Source organism: Nestor notabilis, unplaced genomic scaffold (genome assembly GCF_000696875.1).
Source record: "Nestor notabilis isolate BGI_N333 unplaced genomic scaffold, ASM69687v1 scaffold17155, whole genome shotgun sequence".
NCBI classification, from domain to species: Eukaryota; Metazoa; Chordata; class Aves; order Psittaciformes; family Psittacidae; genus Nestor; species Nestor notabilis.
In genome coordinates this window covers 91686-104212 of record NW_009928202.1, presented here as the reverse complement: position 1 = coordinate 104212, position 12527 = coordinate 91686, and the positions used below count along the sequence as shown (strand labels likewise).

Here is a 12527-nt window from a genome sequence, read left to right as displayed (position 1 = left end):
ACCTACGATACCAGCGAGCGCACCTACTTCAAGGACGCCGTCAGCCGTAAGCGCCTCGGGGAGACGGGGTTGAGAGCGGATCCCGGGGGCTGGCGAGAGGAAGCTGCTCGCCTAAACGCCGTTAAACAGGGGGAAAAGAAAGCCCAAAGCTCGGACCCGGCGCCGGTTTTAAACCGCGTGTTAATTTCTTTCTGTCACCCCTTTCTATTCTTGCTTCTTGTTTCTAATGCCCGCGGTTGCCGTGGGAGGCAGAGCCCGGTCTCTGCCCGTTTGCTGCCCCAGGCCTTCCCATCGGGACCCAGGGACGCGGGAATGGGCAGGGGTATGCAGGGAAAACTCATCTCCTTTCCTGCAGGAGATGGTTTTTAAGGTTATTCATCTCCTCCTGATGATGGCTGAATAGGTGGGAAAGCAGCGGTTTCCCAAGGTAGCGACGGGACATAAATATCCATACCCCTACACGCTTCCACACCAAGAGCCACTTCTTTTTCTCCACGGGTTTCCTTTCTTTTGGCTTTCATTTAGGTTTTAATCCATTTCTGCTCAGAAATTAGTTGTGTTGTATTGGAAATCGACATTTGCAAGTCGTTCTTCCTCAAGATTTTCTAACTCACTCCAGCGCGTGGTGCGTTAAGAGTTTGTGGCATTAGACACACTGGATGCGGAGTTGTTTTTCCCACTGGTGTTTCTAATGTTTGTGTCCCCAAAACACGGTGGTGGCCATGCCTCATCAGCCTCTGCAAATGCAGAACACCGATTGTCTTTCTGTGCTGCTGGAGGGGAACAAAGGGCTGCGGGAGAGTGGGAGGCGGAAGGCATCCCTCATTCCCTCTGGTGAGCCGCATTCGGCCCTCATTTGTAAAACAAGCCTGATATGATGGGAAAATGTTTGCTTGTAATCTGTACTCGGCTGAAATGGTCATGCTGTGTTTCAGGAAAGGTGTAATGGCCTGTTTTGCGTTGTAGTGAGGTCCCCAAATTGCTCTGCTCCTTCCCACCCGCATTCAGAGCCCAAGTACAGCTGCAGGAATTGCTGTTTCCCAAATGTACAGCGTGTAAGCGCAGTCCAAGGCTGAAACCTGCATATACATCAATAGAAGCCATTCCTCTGACTTTATGGACCTCAGGTCCTGTGACAGGAGCACAGCTGGCAGCAGCAGGGCTGCACCCCGCAGCCGTCCACTCCCGCTTGTGGGCAGGCAACCCCAATGTGGGACCTGCCCTGGTTATGGGGGGTGTCGAGCCAAAAGCGTTGCCTTAGGAGCAGAAAACGCTGCTCTAGGAGCAGTGAAGCATGCGGCCGCCGCATTGCACCCCTCTGTGCGCCCTTGCTTCCAAGTCACTGCCTGTGTTAATAATGGGCCCCCCAGAGACAGGACCTGACCTCTGCTGTTTCTGCCCCTTGGCCAGCTGAGAAGCACACGGCCAGCTCGCACCGGCTCTCGGCCCTGGTCACCCCGGCTGGGAAGTCCTACGAGTGCCAGGCGCAGCAGACCATCTCCCTCATCTCCAACGACCACCAGAAGTCTGTGCAGCTCTTGCTGTCGGAAGTGCGGCTCCAGCCCTTCGACATCACTGCGGATTTTGTCTTCAGTGAAGGTAAGGTGCAGGGTGAAGGCATGTCCTGCATCCTTCGGATGCTGATGCTGCCGCGGCCTTTGGTGGTATTGCAATGGACTGAAGGAATTTGGGTCCTACCTTTATCAGAGCACGTTTTCCTCCGCCCAGCAGGTTTGCCAGTGCTCCCTGCAGTCTCTCCAACCCGTTCCCTGACTCCATGGTCCCCTAAAAGCCTTTGCAAATTCTGCTGTTTGGTCAGAACACGGGCTGTTGTTGCACATACATTGGCTTCTGTCAGGACTCATCTAGCTGGAGTGCCAGCAAGCCCTGGAACTACCTGATCCCTAGGGAGCCCTGCAAGGCTTCGGTGGCTCCTCTGCAGCAAGGAGCAGCTTTGGTACAGCTCTGGGGGCCTTGTAGGGCCACTGCACACAGAGGAAAGCTTGGGGCTGCGGTGGCAGGAAATAACTTGGGGTGCATGTTGCTGGCTTCAGTTTGATTTAATGTGCGTTGCAAGGGTGAAGGGAGCCTGACAGGGGCTTCAGTGCGGTGCCTCGTGTGCCAGGCACACTGGATGCTGTTCCTCTTCTTGGGTTTCTTTAATGTTAATTGTGGATAAAAGAGAATGTGAGTTAACAAATGCTGTTTGCATTGAAGGGTTGTACTGAAATCAGTAGTAATGCTGCCATGGGACAGAATTCCTGCAGATTCTGCTTTGCTTTATCCCGTGGTGCTCCTCTTCCATCAGGTTGAATGAGGGAGTGCAAACATGCTCACCTGAATTAGGGCTTTGAGGTTAGTCCCCTTTTGATAGTGCCGTCTTAACAAATTAGCTAACTCCATTATTGAAACAAGATGCAAATAAAATGTGTAATAGCCAAATCTTTGAAAAACAAGCTGGAAAATGGTGGTGTCACTTTCAAGCTCAGCATTAAGAACGTGGGGCTTTATTATTTTGCATGTGGGAAGTCTTTTAAGAGCACAATAAAACCCCAGCACTGACTATAGAGCCGAGTACTTATGCTCATGACTCTCATTCCTCTCCCTAACTGATGTAGTAAATACATGCTATTATGTACTCTGGCTCTGCCAGAGCTCTGCGTGGCTGAATTACTCATTGCAAGGCCAGTGTAGTACAGAGTAGGTTTTATCCGTGGGCACAAATAGGTTTGGGTTTTGTTTCATATTGAAGTAGTACCACGTTTTGTGAAAGGTTACGGGGAGAAAAAGGTAGAATTTAATAGTTTTCTATATTTTTTTCATTGGCACATCTTCATCCTCTCCCTCTCGCTGTGGATTTAGGCTTCCTGCACTCAGGGTTGGGTTGGAATATGACAAAAGCATATTTAAAATATGCAAGTCTGGACTCAGCTTTAGCTGCTGTGTCTCTGTGATACCAAACTTGTCAGGTCTGAGAGCTCACCTGCCTTGCAGGACCTGCTCTTTCATATCAAGCACTGATTTATTTATTTTCATCCTTTTATTGTAGGTTTGGGTTTTTTGTGTGTGTGGGGTTTTCCTCCAGGACACAAAGAGACCCTGGTGGGTTTAGCAATTCCAACGTGCAGGGAATTCCTCCTCCTGAGGAAAGCCGGGTTTCTCTCTTCATCAGTCTTTCTGGTTTTGTTGTTGTTGTTGTTGCTCATTATCCAGTTCTTTTTGTGGAATTCCCCTGGAAGTTAAATCGCAAGGAGCACCTGGAGAGGATGGTTTGAGATGCCCAAGAGGTCCTTTACCAAAGAAGCCTCACGTGGGGCTCTGCTGCTGCTCCCCACCAGCCCTGCAGACCCGTGTGTCCTTGGCACACGCATGGCAAAACAGGATCCTTTGTGGGGTCTGGGAAACGCTGCCAATCTTAAATGACAGTAATTAGCTGTCTCCTTTTTGGTTCATTAATTCCCCATTAGGTAAAATTCCTATTAATTATGAACAACCCACAGAACACTTTAAAATAGTTTAGAATAGAGAAAGGGACCTGCTTGAGCAGAAGAATCGCCGCAACGCAGGAGGGTCGGGGTCCTTTTGCCAACAAGAAACACGGGGAAAGGTTTGTTGTTAGTCCTGACACTGCCCTGTCTGGGGATGTTGAAAACCTTGTAGGGAGTGATTGGATTGCTTTGATTTTTCTGAATGCTTAAACTCATGTGCTAGATTATCCTTTTTCTGAAGACGCTGCTTCCAACCCACACATGTATAAAACAGAAATCCATATAGTTACCTTTTTCCATACAGAAGCAGCAGAACGCTTTTGTTTTCATTTAGAGCTTAGGAAATTTTATTTCTTAAATAGAGAAAATTTGAGTATGTTTTTTCATGTTAAAAGATCAGTAAAAAGAGAGGTGGATGAAGAGGGTGTGAGGAGAACATTTAAACTGGCAAAAGAGCCTCACAGAAATGATGAGCTTATCGAAATAACACAAAATACTGATACAAAGGCAAGAACGAGGAACCAGGATCTTGGGATCATCTCCCTCTGAGCCACTGCAAACAGGGGCCACGGTTTCTCAAGGGTCCTTAGCACCAAGTAGCTCCTCTCTGCGAGGTGGGCAGCCACGCTTTAAAAGCCACCCAGTCTATTTCTTATTTAGTTATTTATTAAGCTAATCACTTATAAACGCCCATCTCAAAAGCTCAAAAATGCACCCTGTGATGCCAGACACAACTGAGCTCTGTTTCTCCATCCCTTCCAACAGCCTCTCCACCGGTCCTCAGGCTCAGGCTTGTGGTCCTGACTGCGGGAAACCGCTGATTTTCTTGCTGTGCTGGTGTTTGTTCTGCAGAGGGACGCTGAAACAAGAAAACGGGCCTGTTTGTTAGGTGGTTTCATAGCCTAGTGCTGAATTGGATGAACACTCACCATAGAAACCGTGGTGGTACGTGAGCCTGGGTGCTGCCGGTGCTGGAGGAAGCACAGCACAAAAGAACAATGGGGAACGCACCTAAATGTCTCCTTTGTGTCTGCCCGAAGTCTTTGTTTGGCAGGGCAGGGATTGGGGTTGTGGGGTGACCTCGCCAGGTTCGGGATGCAGCAAAACTCCAGCATCACCTGAACTTCTCGCATAGTTTAGAATTGCCAGGGACGTTTTTGCTTTCCTGGACTGAGGACAAACCCCAGCGATTTGGGAAATGCTGAGATCCCTGGGATCTGACGCAAAACACTCGGGGAAATCTGATGGAAAGGGCTGTTCTCCTGCAGAAGGCACTGATTTAAAGTACAGAGCCATTCCCAACACGGTGGTGTGTCATGTGTCGTGCATCAACCAGCCCATCTGCCCGCACTGTGCTTGATGGGCTTAAATCTGTGTCTGCTGGGGGCTTTATGCAAACCCTTCTCCCCTCCTGCTTCCCCTTGGCATTTCCCTTTGCTGCCTCCCCGCAGTGTAGTGGACCTCAGTGCCTGTGCAGTGCTTCAAGCTTTTGGGGTGAAAAATGCTGTATAGTTGTTATAAATGTGAAAATATTTTTATTTGCTGTAAAATGATGTAATAATGTTAAAATACAAAATTCATCCTAACAGTCGGCATCAGGAGAGCCTTAGTTCTGCTGCAGACGTTAGTGCTTAGCACTTGCCTGTGCCTCCATTCCCATTTCCTCTCTGCTTTCCAAAGAGCCCTGACTTTGGCGTTCTGCTCCAACAGGAGAACATGGATGTGTCTGGTGGGGAGAAGGTGTTGGTAAGGCAGGAGGTGGCTGCTCTGTGAGGCTACAGGGTGCTTTCTGCCCAGGGAGGTGCTGCTGGCTCCAGCTGGGCAGAGCAGCAGGGTTTGTGGGTGTGCTGCTGCTGGAGACCATGAGCTTTGCTTTGCTTTGCTTTCCCTTCTTCCTGTTGCCTTTTGCTTTTAATCCTCTTTACAAAGTGCCAGGATAAAGAACTATCTGCCTTGGGTGCTTGCAGGAATTGACACCTTTTTGAGTTGTGACTCAGGCACTAAATACAGCCGTGGCTTTATGTGGGCACCAGCGCTTTGGCCATGTCCTCTGGTGCATTTCATGCTCTGCAGCCAGTTTGCTTTGGGAAAAGCTGGGAATTCCAATGGTGCAAGAAGGTGCTTTAGGGTTGGGTTAGTCCTCGGAAGGGCAGCGCTGGTGCTTTTAGCTTTGCCACCTTCGCTGCCTGCAGACCCCTGCGTTCACCCATTCTCCTGCAGCGCAGCATTGTGCTTGTGTAAGGAAAAGTACACAGCAAATGTGTTGTGTGTGAGCACAGGGGGATGCCCTGAGCCAGGGTTACAGCAGCCGTGTCCCAGTTTTCTGTGGGGTTTAAGCTAAACTGCTTTAAAAGCAAAAATCAGGGCCCACAGGAGGAGATTGTAGCGGCTGGACTGAAACTCTGCTAATTGCCACATCCGCACGCCCCAGTCCACCGGGCTGTCTGCAGCCGTGTGGTGAGTGCACAGGAGCTCCTCTAGCACGGATCCTTCCCATAGGAAGGGTGCTGCTTTGTACCAGTATGTGGGGCGCGGGGTTCAGAGCACCCCAGCCCCGTGGCACTGCTCTGTGTGTGGCTTTTCCCGCAGCCAGGTCTGGGAATGCCAACCTGCTGCTGCGCCTCTGCCTTGGCACCACGAGTCTGGTCAGGCCCCGACATCCTAAACTGGGAAGAATCTCATAAAGCTCTAGAACAGCAATCGTGGGAGCTACGTAATAACCAGGATTTCTTTTTCCCCCTTTCTCCTTAATACAAACAAAGAAAACCCCTGCATTGCAGCATTGCTGAATCGCCTGTAACACAGTCCTGGTGATTAATCACTCCTCTGGTGAAACAGTGAGCAACTGGAGCCGAAAAGGACCTGTCTTTTGTTAGAGTACATTTCACTTTGGTTTCATTTGTTTAGCTTCACTTACAGGCTGAAGCATTTCCTGATGGCATCGCTGTGAGCCTGGTGCTCCCAGAGGTGCCGGCACCGCTGGAGACGGGTCCCTGCTGTCACCTCCTGCCCTGGCCAAGGGGGGGGACTCTGGGTTTTTCCTGCTCTTTGCCACATGCCATTAGGTTTGCAGAGCATTTGCCACTCACGGTTATCACACATCTCTGCATCTTGCCGTCAGCTGCCCGGGGATCCCATCTGCATTGTCTTTAGTGATGGAGGAATTAGTGGTGCCCTTTGTATCTGCTTGTCAAACACGCAGCCTTTTTCTTTCTCCACTGTTGTTTTGAAAAGTAATTGCTGGTTTTACTGTTTTCAGCACAGGTCTGTGAAGGTGACGATCCAGGGCCCAGAGCATTGTCCCTCCTGAACCCATAACCTTCTTAACCTCTTTCTTTTTTCCCAAAGTTGCCGTTTTTCATCTTTTTGGCCTCGCAGCATCAGCTCTGCCTGCCCATCGGCACGGATCAGCATCAGTCCCTGGGGAAAACAGTGAATTGTGATCCTGTCATTCAGGCCTGCTGTAGACTCTGGCAGTAGAAGGGAGTTGAACCCGGATCAGCAGCATAGTGTGTTTCCTAACCTTGGTGGCCTCTGCATGCTAAATACAAAAGGGTTTTCCCATTGTAGCAGGTTATTATTATGCTCTAGTGATTTATTAGGCTCTGATGGGGACTCATAAGCCAGAGAGAAAAACACTAGGGAGGTTCATGTTGCTTCTGCTCCCGTGCTGGTAAACTCCTCATGGAGAGCTCATAGAGAAGATGCTGTTGGATCTTGGTCAACTTGCAGATGAAGGGGGAGAATTTTTAACCATGAGCAGAGTAACTCTGGTGCAGGATTAAAGACTTTCTAATGTTGAAGGCTTGTGATGTAACACTTGCAGACTCTATAACTTGATAAACAAAGCAAATCTTCAGCCACAGTCAGGAAACCTGTACTTTCGCTGCCCCATTCCCAAGAAGACCACTGGTGCTCCAGAGAGGCCTGAAGAGGAGCTTATGGATGTGAACGTGTGTTTTCCCACCGTGCTGGTGGCTCGATAGATGTTCCCTCTCCCTCCAAATGCCACGTGGTGACTCTGATTTCACTTTCCTCCAAGGCAATTGACTTTCTCCCAGGTGTCCTGTGACAGTTGCTGTCCTTCCGTGCTGCTGGGGCTGGTTTTGCTGCACAGGGACCCCTGGTGTGGAGCCGTGACTCCGGAGAGGTTGGTTCGTTACCGCAGCAGGAGTTCAGATGTGCAACGTCTCATCCATTTCTCTCTTTGTCTCTTTATTTTCTCTCTCTGCAGAACACAAGTGCCCGGTGGACCAGAGGGAGCAGTTAGAGGAAACCCTGCCTCTGATTCTGGGCCTGATTCTGGGGTTGGTGATCGTGATAACCCTCTGCATTTACCACATCCACCACAAGCTGACAGCCAACCAAGTGCAAATCCCTCGGGACAGATCTCAGTACAAACACATGGGATAGGGGACAGGACCAAGCAGCTCAAGTATTTATCAGGTAGAAAAAGCAAAAGCACTTTTTTCTGTGGGTGAGGAAAGGTTATGGGGGGGCAAGAGATGGTATTCACAACACCTGATGGGGGTATTCCATGCAGACACACAAGCAAAGGTTTGGCTTTAATATGGTCAGTGCAGGGACACAGCTCTCCCTGTAAGAAAACTCAGAGCATCTGATATTAGGAGTGTGTCTGTGGCAGTAGGTGGTATGAATACCTTCTTAAGCAGCTGGGCTGATCATCTGGAAACAGAAACGCTTCACGTGTCCAAGTCTAACACTGAGGGCAAAGCTATTGCTTCTTTCTTTTCCTTTATTTATTTCCTCTCAAGAGACTCTTCCCTCCCCACTGTTGCTCTTGGCAGCGTTCAGCCCTCTGTTCATGTCTGTGCGTGCAGCAGGGCTGGGGGACGGAGCCATTGCACGGACTTCATTAAGGTCCTGTAATGAAAGGCCTCAAACCACACTCCTGGCGTTCACACTCATGTTTAGGAGAACATGAGGGCAACACGAGTGTGCTTTGAAAACAGTAAAGGCCAGAACCTCAGGCTGGTGTCAACTGGAGGAACTCCAGCCGAGGAGCTGACCCCACACTTGATGCTGAGTACAGAAAGTTTGTTTTTGCTTCTTGAGCCACATCTGAACTAACCTTGAAAATAGTAAAAAAGTATTGAAACACAAGTTACCAAGTGCCGTGCTGCTGCAAGTCAACCAAGAACTGCTTCTGGCTGGACATCCTGCACGTCTTGTGATTGTGGTTGAGATGTTACATTGCTACCTGCAACCGGGGTTTTCACAACGAAACAACAACAGATTAAACCAGAGATGTTAAAGTTACTATGCAGATTATTCAGGTATAATCTAATGTAACAGAAATATAAGGGAACCCTTGAAATCTATCCTTAAATGTAGATGATTTTTAAACTTAATTAAAACATGTACATATGATACTTGATTTGCCTTCTTACTTTGAATTGTCATACTTTTTACTGACCTCACGGTATCTAATGGAATCGGTGCAAAAATACCTCATCTGAAGGGATGTTGAATGTAGGGTTTGTTCTAGCAGTGCTTTTGGTGCAGGTGGTTTGGTGTAGAGGTGGTGGTGGCTCAGTGGTCTGTGGTTTGTTGGCTATTCCCAGTGTTCTCCTCATCTCTTGGCTGCTCCCTTCTCAAGTGTTTTTGTGGGCAATGGTGTGTTTCACTTGGGTCCCATCTTTGAACCCTGTGACTTCCCTTGGCCCCGGTGATACTGCAGCAAGAGTTAGTCCAGACCTTGTGTTAGTGTGGAAAATCCTTCTTGTTCTTGAACTGATTTGATCCAAACAGGGTAATAAGTAAAGGAAAACAGTAATTTCAATGTTGAGAAGTACAAGAAGAGAATTCAACTGCTTTTTAATGCTGGGGTCTCCTCCAGAATTTATGGGGGTTTTGATGAAGGTGGACGCAACAGGAGCTTTCCTTTAGTCCTGTCTTATCCCTGGTCTCATTTCTAGGATAACCTAGAGCTCAGGCTTTTGTTGTCTCATTTGGATGTAAAAAGCAAAATGATGGTGGTAATGATGTTTGTGGCTTTGCCCTTTTAAAGCTCCAGTCAGCTTGGCTGACCAAGTGCCACTGCCCACAGTGAGCTGGCTATTATTTAAAAAGCATAAAGAAGAAAAGGTTATTTTAAGAGACAACCAGCAGAAGCCATTGGTAGCAGGAGGGTGACTAAAAGGATTAAAGGTTCATCCTTAATAGCGAAGGGGTCATAGTTATCAGCTTTGTCCTGCCTTGCTCTTGCTTGCCCTGCAGCCCGAAAGGTTTTCCCAGCCAGCTCCCATCAGCATGGAACATCTGCTCCTGTATTTGACATCCCCCCCCAAAGTAACATCAAAAAGGAAGCAAACAGCTGATGTGCAGATGCCAAATTCTCCATGGTCATTTGTGCTCTACAGAGCACGTGTTGGCAAGGAGCGAACCATGGGGATGGGGTGGTGGGGCAGGTCAGCGGTGGTGGGGCAGGACACCCTGGCGGGATGGGGATGGGAATTGCACCAAACCGGAGACATCCCGGTTTGGTCTCCACCCGGCCGGGTTCCTCCCAGTGAGCTGCAAGTCCTTGGTGTCAGTAGGAGCAACTTCTGGTTCAGTTGAGTATAATTAGAGATATAAAAGGTTTGGGACATGGTCTGGGAAAAACGGGGGAAGAGAAAGATTTTGTGGCTGGAAACAAGGAACACATCCCTGGTTTTCCACTGTGCCATCTGTTTCTCTAGGAGAGCCCATGAGGGCTTCTCCCCTCCCCCTGCCTTTCCACATTCATCAGCTCTTATCCCTCTTACTTTTGTTTTCCCCTTACAAAACTTGGGTTAGTTGCAAATCCACTTGGATATTGAACCTTCAAATGGGTGATGTGGCAAAAGAGATTCTGCCCTTTTGCTTGCCTTTAGCAGGAGCTTTACAGAGCTACGGCAATGCACATCGCAGCACTGGGTTTTGATACCTGGTTTAACCCAGTGAAGGGGTGATGGTACCAGTAGTGGACTTGTTTGTCTCCACTGCTTTCCATGCCCCCAGGGCGCATCCAGCCTTGCACTGGGGCCAGTGCGGAGGCAGGGTAGACATGAAATATTCCAAACTATACAACCAAGCAAAGTCTTTCTGCTCCTTCCTCTTGGTCTCCTGCTTTTACCTCGTGTGACAGCTCCTCACGCAGCCATCAGTGCAATCCCATTTGCACTATAGCTTCTGATGATACCCACAGAAATCATACTTGCTTTGCAGAGTGGGTTTGGAGGCAGGAAAGATTGTCCATAGCTGGGGAGGGGTTGACAGATACTTCTCAAAACCAGAGCCAGGAGGTGGGGAAACCCCCTGCTCTGCACTGTGCAGCACTCGGTGGGCTGCATGTGACCTTTGTAGCCTCCCTTGGAAGCTACAGCTCAGGGTTTACATGGAGCTGTTGGAAGGCAACAAAACCTGGGGCTGGGCTTAGCTGCCTTAGTGTCACTCTTAGCTGGTGGATGGAGCTGCTGGTGGATGGAGCTGCTGGCGGAATGTTACCTCCAGGATGGTTTTTGGAGCAGTTGGGAGTCTGTGGTGTCTTGTTCAAGTAAAGCTGCTGGTAGGTTTTAGCCCCTTGTAGGTCATATTGTGGCTTCCGTGTTTGCAGAAAGAGCAAGACCCGTGTGGTGTGACAGGGAGATGCTCTCAAACATCTACATCTATTTGAGATGGAAAAAGTGCTGACTTATGGTTCACTTTGCAGACTAACTCAACCTGCAGTGACTGTGTCAGGGCAGCCATAGCAGAGCCAACCAAGGAAAATGGTCTTCACCACTCATAGGAAGCTGTCCTTGGCTGATGCCATTGCTTGAGCACTGGCCAGTGCACTGAAGCGGTGGCACTGGCCCTCTGACAGGAGGATAGCCCTCAACTGCTGATGAAGCTCTTGTGACCCTGCGTCCACACACCTTCAGACCTTTGGGTGCTGTTCACATCCCTAAGGGATACTCAGCATCACCTGCAGGGGCCAAGTGTCCGTGAGCTGCTGGGAGCAGAGCTGTGTGAATACAGCAGTGAATTTATTGGTTTTCTGAATTAAGATAGAAAGTAGTTTCTTGTTGGACTGAAATGTTTTTCTTCTGAGGGGAAGAAAGGAAATAAACAATGATTTCAGCTCAGTGTCAGTTTGCATTGAGCCCCAGACTGATGTGTTTCAAGTTATTCGAGATGTTAAAAGAAACCCCTTTGAATCTTCTAATGCTCCATCCTTTTGCTAACAATTATTTACTGAGTTTGAGCTGAATTTTCCATCAATTTAAGTTTCCCAACCCTACTTGTGAAAAATTACTTGAGAGAGGTTAAGATGTATTGCTGAGGAGGGGAGTTGCATCCCCAGTGCCTTGGCCTCTGCTACTAAAACATGGATATTGTTCCAACTGGTGACCTCAGGAAAAGGTCCTTAGTGACAGGTGGGAATAAATGCATTAGAGTGACTGGCCACACGTGGAGCTTGGCCTCAGCCAGTGCAGCAGAGGATGTCTCCTGGGTGAGTGGCTCCTCCCAACATCTGGTATCCAAAAACCTACACTCTTTAGTTGTATTTTCTTGCTGAGACACCCAACAAGGGTCAGGTTTGCAGCACCCAAGGTGACAGTGATGGAGATCAGCTTCTGCAGTGTGGGCACCACAAAGACCAGGACAAGGACTCAAGAGCCACGGACAAGACCTGGGAAGATCCCACAGAGGTTCCCAAGGAATGAATGTAAGAGACTGCAGGACACAGCTCAGGTAACTGAGCCCGAGGGAACAGGCCGTGGTTGTTCCCAGCTTTAGTTGAAGTGAAATGGTGTGGGTGAAACAGACAAAGTTGGGTTTTTCTGAGTGATAACTAATGCATTTTGAAACACTTACTTACTTACTGATGTCAGCAGCCAAAATTCATATAGACACTCATTTATAAGACTTGAAGATGCTCACTAGAGTAAATAACAGTGTAGATTCATTAGCTGCCTGATGCTGTGGGGGAGTCTGGGAGGAATGGGTTCATTGGCATGAGAGCTGAATGGTGAGGCAAAAAAAAGAGGAGATTATTTAGGAGGCACGGGA

General features: G+C 48.7%; 1 protein-coding gene across 1 annotated transcript in view; it reads left to right on the top strand.

Moving 5' to 3' along the window:
- The window catches only part of LAMP5 (lysosomal-associated membrane protein family, member 5), a gene marked incomplete at its 5' end in the record, with an annotated part of 8172 nt that extends 271 nt beyond the window's left edge, over positions 1 to 7901 (top strand). The window contains 3 exons of the mRNA XM_010014411.1: positions 1 to 46; positions 1411 to 1599; positions 7723 to 7901. The exon at positions 1 to 46 is cut by the window's left edge and continues 37 nt beyond it. Of these exons, the coding sequence (XP_010012713.1) occupies positions 1 to 46; positions 1411 to 1599; positions 7723 to 7901 (414 nt within the window). The remainder of the gene's footprint in view (positions 47 to 1410; positions 1600 to 7722) is intronic.
- Positions 7902 to 12527: the final 4626 nt, after the last annotated feature.